Here is a 15386-nt window from a genome sequence, read left to right on the forward strand (position 1 = left end):
GATGGGGGGAGGGGGGTTGTTACTTTGTGAGGGTGAAAAGGGTAACTATTGCATTGTTCTGTACACCTGAAACTAACAATAAAAAAAAAATCACAGGAAACTATATACGGCTGGGAATAATTCTCATCAGCCATAGTTGAAAGAATACACATAAGAGGCATCAGGGAGAATACTCAAAGTCAGCACCATAGTATTGGGGCTAAACTAGTACTAGAGGTTTCCTTCAGAACGTAAAAGCAAGCTTTGAAAGTATATCAGTAATTCCAAGTAATTTAGTTGCTGCATGTCAGGAACAAAATAGATGCTATTTAAAGGAAAATTTAGAAATCAACAGTATAAAATTAAAAATGTCCAGAATACAACCAAAATTGACCAATCATGCAAGCAGCAGGGAAATATGACCAAGGACCATTTAAAAAGTAAAAAAAAAAAAAAAAAAAAAAATCAACCTCAAAATAATAGAGATGATGGAACTAGCAGAAAAAAATGTTAAAACAGCTATTATAAATATTTTCCAGGGGAAGGGAGAGAAGATTCAAGATGGCAGAGTAGATAAACGCTGTGCTTGCCTCATCCTGTGAACACATCAAATTTACAACTAAATTATAGAACAGTAGACCTGGAGAACCATCTGAAGTCTAGCTGAACAGAAGTTTGATAACTAAGGATATAAAGAAGATGCACAATGAGACGGGCAGGAGGGGCAGAGATGCAAAACAGGCTAGTCCCACACCCTTGTGTGGTGGTTGAAAATCTGGAGAGATATGTCAGCCACAGAGGTTCCCATGAAGGAGTGGGTGACCCCAGCCCCTCACACCAGACTCCCCAGCCCAGAGTATTGGTGCTGGAGGAGAAGCCCCACAACATCTGCCTGAGACAGAAAGCTGTGGGAAACCCAGCCATCCTCTTAAAGGGCCCGCACAGGCACTCACCCTGGGCTCCTGTGGAGGGCTGGTGATGCTGGGGGTATTGGGAGATACATGGGAAGAGACCGAGTTGTGTAACTTCAGGGCGAGCGCTGGAGAGACAGTCTTCATTTGCCCTGTGTGGGGCCTTCCTCCTGAGCAGCTGGCAGGCAGGTGCAATCCACTGCTCCATCCTGCTGACTCACTAAGGCCCCGCCTTACACAACTTGTTTACCACAGGAGGCTTTGCTAGCAGCTGAATCTTATAGGAGCTGGCAGCTGACCTCAGAGTGTCCTGGCTTTTTGTGGAGCTACCCCAGGCCTAGTACTGCTGGAAGCCATCCTAGGTTTGCATCGTGGCCTCTCCCACATGCGTCCAAGTATAGCACAGGCAGCAACAAACTATGGATCACTTTGTAGCTCCTACCAGGTAGCCCTCAGCCAGTCACAGGCAGTGGCTGACCTGGGCTGCACCGGAGCCCCACCCAAGAGGTGCCAGAACCAACATACTTGGAGGTTGGCTTCAGACCACAGCAGAGCACCATCCAATTAGCCCACAGATGGCACACATAAAGGGTGGTCTCAACAGGCACCAGAGCCCTCTGAGGTGAATCCCACTCAGTGGGGTAAGCCACGTGCATAGCAGTTCAAAAGCTGTAGATGTGGCCAACCCCAGAGCCAGTCAGCCTGAGGATCAATACCACCCACTGACATGCCAACAGCAATCAGTCTCAACTGTAACAGGAGGGCACACACAGCCCACACAAGGGACATTTCTGGAGCACCTGGAGCAGGTGACCAAGGAAACTGTGCCACCAGGCCCCACAGGACCCCTACTACTTAGGCCACATGGCAAGCCTGGGAGACATAAGAGCCCTACGTAATACATAGAAACAAACACAGAGAGGCAGCCAAAATGAGGAAACAAATATGTGCCCCCTTGGAGGGGACATGTGCATCCATATGTTCATTGCAGTATTGTTTACAATGACCAAAATGTGGAGGTAGCCTGGGTGTCTGTTGATAGAAGAATGGATAAAGAGGAGGTGGTACATATATACAGTGGAATATTGCTCTGCAGTGGAAGGGAATGGGTTCTCACCATCTGCAGAGGGTATTGTGCTGAGTGAAGTACGTCAGACAGTAAAAGACAGATGCAATGTGATTTTGCTTATATGCAAATCTGAACAACATAAGCAAAACAGAAACAGACTCCTAGACACAGAGAACATTTTGATGGTTGCCAGATGAGAGGGGCGTTGAGGGAGTGGGTGAAAAAAGGGAAGGGATTAAGAAGTACAAATTGGTTGTTACAAAGTAGTCATGGGAAAGTAGGGTATAGCATAAGGATTATAGTCAATCATATTATAATAACTACGCATGGTATCAGATGGGTATTAGATATATCAGGTTGATAGATGGGAGAGGACCTGGGGGACAAGGAGGAAAAGGTGAAGGGATTAAGAAGTACACATTGGTAGTTATGAAATGGTCATGGGGATGCAAAGTTAAGCAAAGGGAATGTAGTCAATAATATGGAAATAACTATGTAGAGTGTCAGGTGGATACTAGACTAGTAAGGGAATTGATCACTTCTTCAATTATATAAATGTCTAACCAATGTACACCTAAAATTAATATAAAATAATATTGAATGTCAACTGTAACGAAAAAATTAAACAGGGGGAAGGAGGTAAAGGTCAATAAGTGGTCCAAATTTCCAGGTATAAAACAAATAAGTGATGGGGATGTACCTAATGTACAGCATAGGGAATATTGTCAATACTATTGTGATAACATAGTATGGTGTCAGATGGTTGCTGGACTTATCAGGGTGACCACTTCTTTAGATATATAAATGGTGGAACTATAAACTATTGTGTACACCTGAAACTAATATAATATTTTATGCTAACTATATTTTTAATAAAAATCTCAAAAAGTATTCTCCATATGTTCAAGATGATTCAGGAAAACATGAGCCTGATTAGAAGAGATATTTCAAATGTTAAAAAAAATACACAAATGAAACTTTTAGAGAAGAAAAACACAATATTTGAAATCTGAACTGAAAAATGGTCTGGATGGGATTAATTACAGAGTAGATAAATAGAAAGAATGTATCAGAGAACTTGAAGACAGAAATAACTACTAAGAGTGAAAAATAGGCAGGAAAAAAGTATATTAAATAAAAGAATAGAGCAATAGCAACTTCTGGGATATATCAAGTGCTATAATATTGGCAAATAGAAGTCTTCGTAGGAGAAAACAGGAAAGAGATAGAAAAGAATATTTTAAATAATAATGGCCAAACAATTTCCCAATTTTATGGAAACTACAAATCGATCAGATCCAGGAGATATAATTAATCCTATGCAGAGTAAATCTGTATAAAACCACACCAAAACACACCACAATCAAATTGCTGAAAATCACTGACTGATAAAGAGAAAATCTTAAAAGTACCCAGAGACAGAGAAATGAAGATAAGAACGACAGCAGACTTCAGGTCAGAAACAAAAGCATAAAGACGGTGGGGAGAGGAGGTTGACTGCAACGGCATATGAGGCGATTATCTGAGATGACAGAAATGTTCAATATCTTTTCTGTGGTAGAATTTACACAATATCCATACTCAAACAAAATGAAGTGTATTATATGTAAATTGTCTCAAAAAAGTTGATTTTAAGAAAAAATGCCTGGCAATTTTCGGGAAACGTTAGTATAATATAAAAGTTTTAGCTTAGAAAAAACTTTTAAAAAATTTATTTTAAAATTACAAAACATTTTTCTTCATTTACATATAGATACTGCAGTATTTCAAGAAACACATGAATTTACATATGCTTATAAACATACTTTAATGGATACCAAAGTTCTCTTTTAAGAAATTAAAACAAAAACCAAATAATTGGCAGAAAGGAAATAATTTTAAGTAGCAAGCTATGTGATTTAGATCACTCATACAAAGTAATTCCCAACAAATATCTTTTCTATAAATATAAAACCCAAGTTAGCACTATACTAAAATTGTCACATAATCCATGATATGGATCAGAATTATCATTTCAAATTTGCATTAGTTCATACCTGTGCAAAAATTATTTTAGGCTGAAGATATTTTTAAACTACTTTTATAAAACCTTTTTGTCTTGAATAACTTTTACATTTTTATTAACTTTTCCCAAACAATTAGTATACATAGAACAATTTTCATCAAATTATGTTTCTTCAACTATAATAAAGTATGTGCATAGGGTGCAGCAATGTTTGCTTACCTCCAGTTTATTTCTTGAAGAAGTGGATTTCCAGTGAGAGTCAATTCACGGAGAGAAAAGCATGCATTAAACCCATTTATGGCACTTGTAAGATCTACAAAAATAATAAGAATCATTATGAAAAGTATCTCAGATAAAGATAATAGTCACAGATCAATGATCACTTATTTAATTCTCTATTAAAGAAAATACACAAAAATTTTTTTCTTTTGCAGAAAACAATATGCCTTTGAAAGGAGACTGTATGAGGAACACAGGCTCTGCTGTCAGAATATTTATTTATACTATTTAGCAGCTGTGTGAACTTACACAAATCATACAACTGATTTATGATCACTTTCATACCTATCTCATAGGGTCTGAATTCAACGAAATAATGTGTGTAAAGGAAGACTGTGAACACAGAATCTGAAAAAGTGAAAATCTAAAGTAATAGGATGAGTGGCAAAATTGAGCATATACTTAAATAGAATTACATGGACCTATTAAACTTTCAAAAGTAAAAATAGCAGGTCCATCTAGAGTACATTACAAAGAAATTTATGCTGGAATTGCTATCCCACAGAAAACAATCATAAAACTGTACAATATATGTGAAGCACCTGTTGTTAAGCCTGACTGAGAGAATAGAAACACACAAGGTGAACCTACAGTCAACAACATTTTCTTCCTGAAAGCATTTTACCACTTCAGAGCAGAAAAGTGGAGACCAAGCAAAGAGGCTGTTTTGCTGAGAGCGGATGCAAAAATTAGAACTGAAGCTGGAATTATGGTAAAAAGCACTGAAAAGCAGCTGTGTGTGTATATGTTGTGGGGGAGAGAATTGGGGAAATAAGTCTATGTGAAGATTTACCATAGGTGCTTGGACAAGAACTAGGTGTGACATAGGCAGGGCAGCAAGACTCTGAAAAACCCAGCAGATATCACCTTCTGTAGGGCTGAGAACTGAATGATGACACTAAAGTTCATGCAGCAATGAAAGACATTGGAGTATCAGCCCAGCCAGAGTGAGACTTAATTGAGTATCTCAGTGATTTAGCTAAAATCCAGAAGGACTATGCATTAGGCATGAAGACAATGCCTGGGGTAGGGGCATGCACTAAGTGGTGAAAACTAAAATGACTTGTCCTAGGAGAGAAGAAAATTAAGGCTGACAGAAACAAAACTATCCATTTATATTGTAACTGCCTGCCAGAGAATTACATTTAACACACTCTAAAAGAAAGTCAACATTACCCCCAATAAATTTCAATTTAAAAAAAGAAAAAATAAATAAAATAAAAAAGAAAGAAAAAAAAGGAAGACAACAATGTCCAGACTTAGCAAACTGTATAATGTACTATGTTCAAGATACAGTTAAAAATCACTAGACATATAAAAAAATAGAAAAAATATGACTTATCAAGAGAAGAGCAGTTAATACAAACACATCCAAAGTAGCCAAGCGTAAATCAATTTTTTTAAAAAAAACACCAAAGTATTTCAATGAGGAAAAAAGTTTGGTCAACAAATGCTATTGGAACAACTAGATAACCATGTTAAAACCTGAGCTCATCCCCTATTTCATGCCATTCATAAAAATTAATCTGAGATAGATCATAGAGCCAAAGGTAAAAAGTAAAAGTACAAAACTTATATGAGAAAGAATAGGAAATCATCTTCTCAGTTGGGAGGTGGGAAAATACTACACAGGGCAATAATTATTAAAAACGATAAATTTCATCGAAAGAGGACTGGGAGAAAATATTTCAAAACATATATCTGAGAAAGTATTTCATCTAGAATACATAAAGAACATATACAAATCATAAGAGAAAAACAAAAGAATGGTAAACCACTTGAATAGGCACAAATAATATACAGATATCAATAAATACATGCAAAGAGGTACATTGTCATTATTCATCAGGAAAACACAAACTAAAAGAGATAATACAAAGAAATACTAATTACCCTCTAGAATGAACCAATTGGAACTCTCATACATAGCTTGTGGAGGTTTAAAATGTTACAACTACTTTGGAAAATAGTTTTTTCAGTTTTGTAAAAAGTTAAACATACACCTACTCTATTATCCAGCAATTATACTCTTACATATTTACCCAAGAGATCTGAAAACATATGTCCACAAAAATATTTGTACAAGAGTTTCCATAGGAACTTTATAAGCATATTAGCCCCAAACTCCAAACAATTAAAATATTGATCAACAGGAGAAGTGACAAATTGTGATATATTATATATTCATACAATGGATTACATTCAGCAAACAAACAAACAAAAAACAAACATACAAAAAACAGCCTACTGATGTATAAACAACATGGTAGAATATCTCATGAATGCTCAGCAAAGAAAACAGGAGGCAAAAGAGAATATAAGGTTTGATCCCATTAATAAAAAGATGTAGAACAGTCAAAATTAACCTATGGTGACAAATTAAAACCAAAGTTGTCTCAATGAGGGGTTTAACTGGGAATAGGGATGGGGAAATTTGGGTTGGGGGGGTTAGTCTATTCAACATTCTTTAATTTAGTACATTTTTTATTAAATTTATTGAGGTGACATTGGTTAATAAAATTATATAGGTTTGACGTGTACATTTCTACAATACATCATCGTAGATTGCATTGTGTGTTCACCATCCAGAGTGAAATCTCCTTCTGTCACCACATATTGACCCACTTTACCCTTTCTACCTTCCCCCTCCCCTTTTCCCTCTGGTAACTACTAAACAGTTGTTTGTGTCTATGAGTTTTTGTTTGTCTTGGTCATTTGTTTCTTTCAGTTATATGAGTGAAATCATATGGTTCTCGACTTTTTCTGTCTGACTTATTTTGCTTAGCATGATACTCTCAAGATTCATCCATGTTGTCTGACATGGCAGTAATTCATTTAATACATTTTTAATGGGTGTCTGTCTCCTTTATATTTGTTAGGCATCAATAGGTTAAACAAGTTTGTTTAGTCATCTTCACTAGGCTACTTATTTTACAGTTAAAAGATACATAAATTTTAAATTAAAATATCATTAGGCATTTGCTTAGGTCTACCAGAAAGATGTGGAAGTAATCTGATTTTAAAAGTGGAAAAAAATTAATTGAATTATTTCACTATGTCTTTGAAAGAGTTAAGGGCATGGAGCCTCAATATACCGGAATAGAACTTAAGAAACAGTAGATGCAAGGATACTCTGACCTTTCTTCTTTTTCTTTAAAGTAGGAGGTTAAATTCCTATGTGAAAGATGCCCCCTCCTAAACCATGAGCAAAGAGATATTCTTATCACAAGGATGGGAAGTAGAGGCTAAGGGAGATGTGTACACACCTGGTAAACTAGCCCTTATTTTCTAGTCACTTTTCCATCCAGTTAACTACCTTCCCCTAAGCACATTTGCTTTGTCATGTGTTCATTACTGTGTCCAACTCACTATATAAGTGTTTAATTCTAATTGCTTTTCAGGATCTTTATTTTTCTTGTGAGAAGCCCCACGTACATGTAAAAAAAAAAGCAAAACAATTAAAAATTGTATTCTTTTTTCCTGTCTTGTGTCAGTTAAACTCTTAGGTCCAGCCTAAGACTTTAAAAATAAAATTTTCCTCCTCTATTCCTTATTGTGTGTGTGTGTGTGTGTGTATTTTTGTATATATATATACTGTAAATGCCATTAGCACATCTATCAAAACAACCCCTCATCATATATGAAACACAAACTCCTATATCAATATCAAAACTCCTATATAATATCAAAAGCCTACTTTATAAAAAATATATATTATTCTAAACTTACCAGAAAGACAATTGTTGCTGACATCTAGTTTTTCCAGAGAAAAAAAATGAAAAAGCGGTATGATTTTTGTCAAACTGAAAAAAAAAACAGGATTCATGAAAATTTTAATTAGAATACCATTAACATTATTTAACTAACTATAAAAATCATACACTTATATAACACAATTATACCAAGGTCAGACAATTAAGTTCATGAGCTCATCCTAGAAAATGTGCTACATACCTCATTGCTGAATATCACTACAGTCACCTTCGAAGTACTCCCCTTGGGAAGCTACGCACTGATGCCAGCACCCAGTCCACTCTTAAAAGCAATTTTGGAACTCTTTTCCTGGAATGGCCATCAGAGCTGTTGTCGTATTACCCTTGATGTCCTAAATATCATCAAAATGTCTTCCTTTCAATATTTCCTTTATCTTCAGGTAAAGAAAGAAGTCATTGGGGGCCAGATCAGGTGAGTAGGGAGGGTGTTCCAATACAGTTATTTGTTTACTGGCTAAAAACTCCCTCACAGACAGTGCTCTGTGAGCTGGTGCATTATCGTGATACAAGAGCCATGAATTGTTGATGAAAAGTTCAGGTTGTTTTTATCTAACTTTTTCACGCAGCCTTTTTTAGCACTTCCATATGGTAAACTTGGTTAATAGTTTGTCCAGTTGTTACAATTTCATAATGAATAATCCCTCTGATATCAAAAAAGGGTTAGCAACATCATTGCAACAAGTTCGGGAACTTAACTGTCACACCTCATGATGATATGCAATTATATATAGATATATATATATGCAATTGTAGTTATACAATCAAGTAAAATTATAATATTTATTAATGTACTTATTAAAATATAATAATTATAAAAGTTTAAGTATTCTATCATGGAAAATTTATATTCATTTCTAAATTACCATGTAATTATCAATTGCAATGACAAATATCATGGATTTTAATGTGTACTGGGATTTAAATAAGTGGGTATTTTGTTAGTATTGTTTTGTTTTGTCTTTGTATAAAGCCAAACATAGAGAGGCTTTATATTATTGACATATTTTTCCTGGCTCAAACACATAATTTAAACTAACAGGAGGTAAAATCATTAAAATATTTATCTTCACTTTTTTGACTGGATGGCTTATTTTTAAATTGGAAATATGCATGCAAGAAACACAATAATAAGAAATATTTTATATTAATATAATAGACTTAACCTGATAGAAATATACAACTATTTAAAACCAATACTCATTAACTCATGCATGTTCAAATTCTAGTAACATTAAACTTTCCTTCTATTTTTTTACAAGTTTCTATCATTTTCTAAGATAAACTTGTCATTAACAACCTATATTTAGGCCAGCCAAGTGGCATGTTGGTTAGGAGTTGGCTTGGGATGCCAGCTCTGAGCAGCAGGACCCCAGTTCGTATCCCACATGAGGGCCAGTGATGCTGCATCCTCTACAGCTAAGATGGTAAACAACAGCTCAACCTGGAGCTAGGATGCCCATGAGTTGCTGGCGTTGGTGTAGGCTGCAGCGGGGCTGCAGTGGGCTGCCGTAAGCTACCGTGAGAGGCTGGCAGCCAGTGTGAGCAGCTGGCAGCCGGTGTGAGCTGCCAACAGTCCCCGTGAGCAGCTGTCCAGTGGCTGGTGACTGATCTGCCTCACCTGGGAAGAACACAATGATAATACCAGCATGGGCCAGTGAAGCGACGTACTCGAAAACTAGACTGAAGAACAAAAGGACAGCAACTTGTCTGTTCCCCTTCCCCCAATTCCCCAATGCTGTTTCCCTCCCCCAATTCCCCAATAAAATCTCTAAAAAAAAAAAGAACCTATATTCAAGCAAGGAACATAAGTGATACTCAAAATATTGACATCTTGGAAACAAAAGCTATGAAAGGAAATTTAACTTTAGTTTGATTTACATTTCTAACTAAGACAAGTCTTTACTTACTATAAACATAGTATCACATTACCCTAGCTATTTGTAAATAAAAATTTAGCCAGCTCTTCTACGTCTTTAAATAAGACAAAAATCCCTTCATATAAAATGTATTCACATCACATATACAAAAGTATTCTGAACTAATACCCCCTATAAATGTCGGAACTCCATAATTATTCAAAATATGCTTCAACTAAAGGAGTGTTTTGGGTACAAAAAAAAAGTATGCATTAATTTCCAGTTCTTTTATTTCTTTTCTCTTTCTTTCTCTTCCTTCCTCCCTTCCTCCCTTCCTCCCTACCTCCCTTCCTCCTTTCCTCCTTTCCTTCTTTCTTTCTTTCTTTTTTTTCTTTCTTTCTTTCTTTCTTTTCTTTCTTTCTTTCGTCTTTTTAAAATACCATCCCTCTGGTTATCCCGGCAGAGATTTTTACATCTTTATTTCTAACAGCTCTCTGCCATTGGGGGGAAATACTATTATTGTAAGGTCAGAAGCTTACAGAGTAATGCTGTGAATCGAGGCCTCGTGGGTCTGGCCCAGAACTAACCCTTTGATTGCCCTTGACTCCTCTCTTGTACTATCCTGTTCTGTATTAGCAAAGAGACATAAGATACTACTGATGAAAATAGACTAAATAATAGGCTGGAAGAAGATCTCTCTGAATGTAGCCAATCCTACATACAATATTACTATTTCCACTGAATCTATACAACACTACTTCTTAAAAACAATTTCCAGGGGGAAAAAACCCAAGGTAATAAAAGAAAAAGTGAACAAATATTGGCTATTACATTTATACATACACTTCATTATTTGTATACACACTCCTTAAGGGCAAAATTTACTGAAATGTCACATGTATATGGAAAAGGAAGAGAGGAAGGAAGGAAGGAAGGAAGGAAGGCAGGCAAATTTATAACTTTGTCAATAAATAATTAGTGAATTTAAGCCCTAATATTATGACATATCCTATTTAGGAATGTTCCCGATCATTGTTACAAGTAAAAAATTGAAGTTCTTCAAGTGAAAATATAATTATAACATGAGTATTTATTAACAAGAAAATTCTTATTTGTTTTCTACCTTTAATATATTTATAATACTAAGTCTTTGCCCTTCTACTAAAAGGATTTGGAAAGATTAATCAATAATGAATTTTTCTCTTTTTTCAAAATATCTCATGTTTTCAACCATTAAGTTATATGGTAATATAAAGGTAACACATACAACAGGATATATGAAGACATCAAGTAAAAATAGCCAATAAAGTTTTAGAGTTAAAAACAAAAATCTCCTTTGCAAATATCAATCCAAGTAAAAAAATATATGTTTTGACCAAATATTTTTATAATATTGAAATTTCATCATTTCAGATATCCATGCTTTTAGAATCATGTTTTTTGTTTTTGGGTTGTTTTTTTTTTTGGAAATGTCATCAAGAAACTGGTTTTTCATTCACCTTTATGACTATTCATTAAGATGGTAGAAACCTAATAGTAGAATGCTGTTTTTTTTTAGAAAAAACCTCTAGAACTTTTCCTTTTTACTGACATTCTGTGTATATTTTTCTCAAAGAAAATTCAAACCAGAAAGACAAAGGACATTAGTGAAAACCTAATACCATTTGACCTTGTCACATTAGCCTTGGGCATAAAAAAGATATAAATTTCAAAGTCGACAAAAAGCAAAAGATTTGTACAATGAGCAGCCAATGGGTAATAGTTTCCACTTTCTGCTCCTACTTAGAATTTCACTGGAAGTAGAAAGGCTTATGAAGCCTGAGAGTCTTCAAGTTAGAACTCCGCTGAGTCAAACTTAAACAGTCACATGTCCTAACGAAATTTAAAACAGAAGTCAGGATGAAACAAGTATTTCAAACAATATGTACTAAGTATCATTCTTTATATGTATTTCATTTGTTGGAAAAAAAAACATATGGAAACATAATTTCTTCCTTGTGATGAAAATATTTATCAAAAATTAAAAGAAAAATATATACAATTTAAAAGACATACCAGCCACAAATCCAAATATCACACTTACAAAATTCTTCTCAGGTTTACAAAATGTATTCACATACATTTTCCTTTTAGGCTCATCATTATATTCCCATACAATAGGTAAGATGGGGATCACTTCCTTTTTTTACACATGGAAAAATGTGAGACTTAGGTAGTAAAATCAGAGTTGTTCAATGTCAACTGACAGATGAATTGTAGATTAAGAATTCCAACCTAGATTTGCTGACCCTCAGTTTTACTAAACCTGATATGGTTCTGAAAAATTCAATGCACATGTAAAAGATTAATGTAAGATGGGTAATTTTTACATTTAATAGTATTAGCTAAGGTTGAAAATATTTTTCCCTATGATTTTAGGAAATAATTTCACACTATATATGTCCATTCAGATGAATCACATTTCCGTGGTTCCCTGAGACCTTCTCGCTTCATCCTCTCAGAAATGGTAGGTTACACGTGCAAAGAGCTTCGAGAGACCCACAAAAACTATATTCAAATAAAGGTAGCAGTATTATTAAAAAATTCAAACAGCATATATTATATAATAATTTTACCTCTTTTTTATACAGTTAAGTTTAAAAGGTTTTGTTCTTTTATTTCCAAGAGTTTCTTGAGGGTAGAGATATATTGAATATTATTCAGTTTTGTAGCCTCCAAAAAAGCAAACGTTACCTCAATATCCAAATTTTATGAGGCTAAGCAAATGAAATTCTAAATAAGTATTGTTTGGTTTAAGTATACCAGTGATTGTTATCAACTTAAAAGAAAATTTAATGGTGTAGTTTGTATAATTCCTAGCCATATTAGATTGATAGGGTAAAAGTTTCAATAGTGTTAATTTTAATTTTTAAAGTAGAATATTTCTTTGATGACTTAACTTGTCCAAAGAAATTAAAGGCAAAAAAGAATTAGGAAATATAAATTAAAAAGAATCCACCCCCAAAGAAATTAAAAGCATTATTTCTCAAAGATTCATGATTTAAATATTTCTAATCTTTTAAATTATTATTATGCCCATCAACATGGCTTGAGATCAATTTCTATGGTGTATGTTAGATATGTCAATTATTTAGTGATTTAATACATACATCTAAAGATAGTTATTTTTACTAAAATTTTATTTCTTACCCAGAAATATTGTGAAAAGACCCAATGGGTTTGTGGATGGTCCAAATTACTTAAACAGTGTAATGTGATAGAGCTGGCTTTGTAATAAATGTCTTTTTAAAGCAAAATCATCTTTCATATTTTAGATCTGATTAAAACAACTTGAGGGGCTTTTGGAATAAGATTCAGTTTTTGATTTATCAAACAGTGGAATAGTTTATTAAGTGGAAGTTAAATTATTTTGGACATACATGCTTAAAGAATGAGCACTATTATGGCAGAGATTGAGAGAAAACTTTATTTTTTTAAAGGAAAAATAGATATGCCTATTAACACTGGGTTTTCCTTGTTCACTTGTTTTGCAAGAATTGTATAACTCAAAGAAGAAATTTCTTGTTAAAAGGTGGTTCCTTTTCCCTATTTCATGTGCCTTTCATGAACAAATTAATCATATTAGCAAATAGGTCTCAATGAAATATTAAGCAGAAGGAGACATACACATAGTGTGCTCCTGGTTTCAGACAGTTATTCTCTGCAAAGATCCAGATGTTTGCTGGTTTCAAACGGATCCTCTGTGGCAGGTACCCATCTCAAATTAATGTTAAGGTATTTTTTTAAGCGTTACTTTATATCCTTAGGGAAATCAAATTTACATCAGTCTTAACAGTTACAAAACGACATGCAAGTAGAGAGCAGATTAAAAATCGTTCTTCCACAACTTAATAAGTACCATTTGAGAGAATGAGACATCCTTCTGAATTAAATTAACTACCTCTTGTATTTTCCAAGGACCATATTCTTTACAAATATAAACAAACCTCCCGTGAGAGATTTCTACAAGTATGTCTTTAAGAAGAAACAAAGAGTCGGAAAAGTGAAAATTAAAGGTCTACTAAAATCCAAGGGTATGTCAACATACTACTTTAATTTTTTAAAATCTATAAAGTTATACTTATAATTAATGTACTTGTTTACTATGATGCACTTTCATTCACAGCTTTTCTACTTTTTATGAAGATCACACATTTATCATTCACTGCGCTTATTGTCTAAGCAAAGCTGATTTTTTTACCTGTTTTGAGAGAGAGTCAAGTTTTGTAGTAAAGGCAGCCAAAATGAGGAAAATGCTTCTACAGTTGAAATGCTGTTATCATCCAAGTACAATTCTCTTAGTAGAACATGATTTGCCAAGGATGGAAGCTGCATTTAAAATTGGGTCATTAGCTTATTGTAAACAAAATATTTTTGTCATTTAACCAAATTTAAAAATATAAAACCTACTAAAACTAACAACATATATATTCTGGTAAACTGTGTATCATAAGTCAAACAAAGTGTAATGTTATGAGAATTTTAGTATAAATAAGATTTCTAAGAATTAACCTCATAATAGAATTCATTTTTTTTATAAAAGGTACTTCATGATGAATAATATTAATTAGAATTTTATGAAGAGAATTTGGTCCCACTTAACATACTGAAATATAACTGAAAAGTTATGATTTACTATATTTTGGTATTATGAAAAACTAATGTTAAATTATATTTCTTTAGAAAATATTCTAACTATGATAAATATTTTTTTAAACAAAGAAATGTAATAGTTCAAAGTAAAGTGAAAATCAGATATAGCTGATAAGCAAAAAAGAACAAGGGAAAATTTATGAATATTTCTTTTAAAATGGGTGCTTGATATTTCCATCAAAAGAAAAAAATGTTGCATTAATCATAGAAATTAATTCAAAGCAATTACCTCACTTAGATAATTTCCCTGTAACTTCAGTATTTGGAGCAATCCACAGTTTTCAATGCCCTCAACTTCAGTAAGATGATTATGTGAGCAATCCAGGTATATAATGGCAGGAGTATCACAAAGGCCTTTCGTACTAATTAACCGATTGTGGTCCACAACTAGTTTCTGAAGATTTTTCAAAGATTCGAAACCACCTGGAAGAAAAATTTCCAAGATCACTTGTATCATCATTCTTCTAGACTCTAAAGGAGAATTTCAGTTTTTTTTCTAAATAATTGCATATTTATATTTCCCAATATTTCTAATTACAAGTGAAAAGTTAGATCGAATTCCAGGAGAAAAATGTGTAAATGTAAAATGTGTTGTTATTCAAACTTGTACTTCAGAGGTATATTTTTGACTGACATAATTATACATCAATTGAAAATTGAACAAAATGTTAAAAGGCGTACATTGGGCACTCAATGTGTTTTTTTTTTAATTACAATGGAACAAAGGCTAGCTAGACATACTCTTTTTTAAAAATAGTTTTTAACTCAGTATCAGGAGTTTGAATTTTGAAACCTTAGCTAACTTTCTTTTTTTTTTTTTTT

General features: G+C 33.8%; 1 protein-coding gene across 1 annotated transcript in view; it reads right to left on the reverse strand.

Annotated features, from left to right (window-relative positions):
- Positions 1–15386, reverse strand: part of LRRIQ1 (leucine rich repeats and IQ motif containing 1) — a 195576-nt gene that overhangs the window by 138415 nt on the left and 41775 nt on the right. Inside the window, exons 5-8 of the mRNA XM_019652283.1 lie at positions 14794–14987; positions 14113–14240; positions 7973–8046; positions 4184–4277 (exon numbers count right to left, since the gene is read on the reverse strand). Of these exons, the coding sequence (XP_019507828.1) occupies positions 4184–4277; positions 7973–8046; positions 14113–14240; positions 14794–14987 (490 nt within the window). The remainder of the gene's footprint in view (positions 1–4183; positions 4278–7972; positions 8047–14112; positions 14241–14793; positions 14988–15386) is intronic.

This window comes from Hipposideros armiger, unplaced genomic scaffold (assembly GCF_001890085.2).
Source record: "Hipposideros armiger isolate ML-2016 unplaced genomic scaffold, ASM189008v1 scaffold_177, whole genome shotgun sequence".
Classification (NCBI taxonomy): domain Eukaryota; kingdom Metazoa; phylum Chordata; class Mammalia; order Chiroptera; family Hipposideridae; genus Hipposideros; species Hipposideros armiger.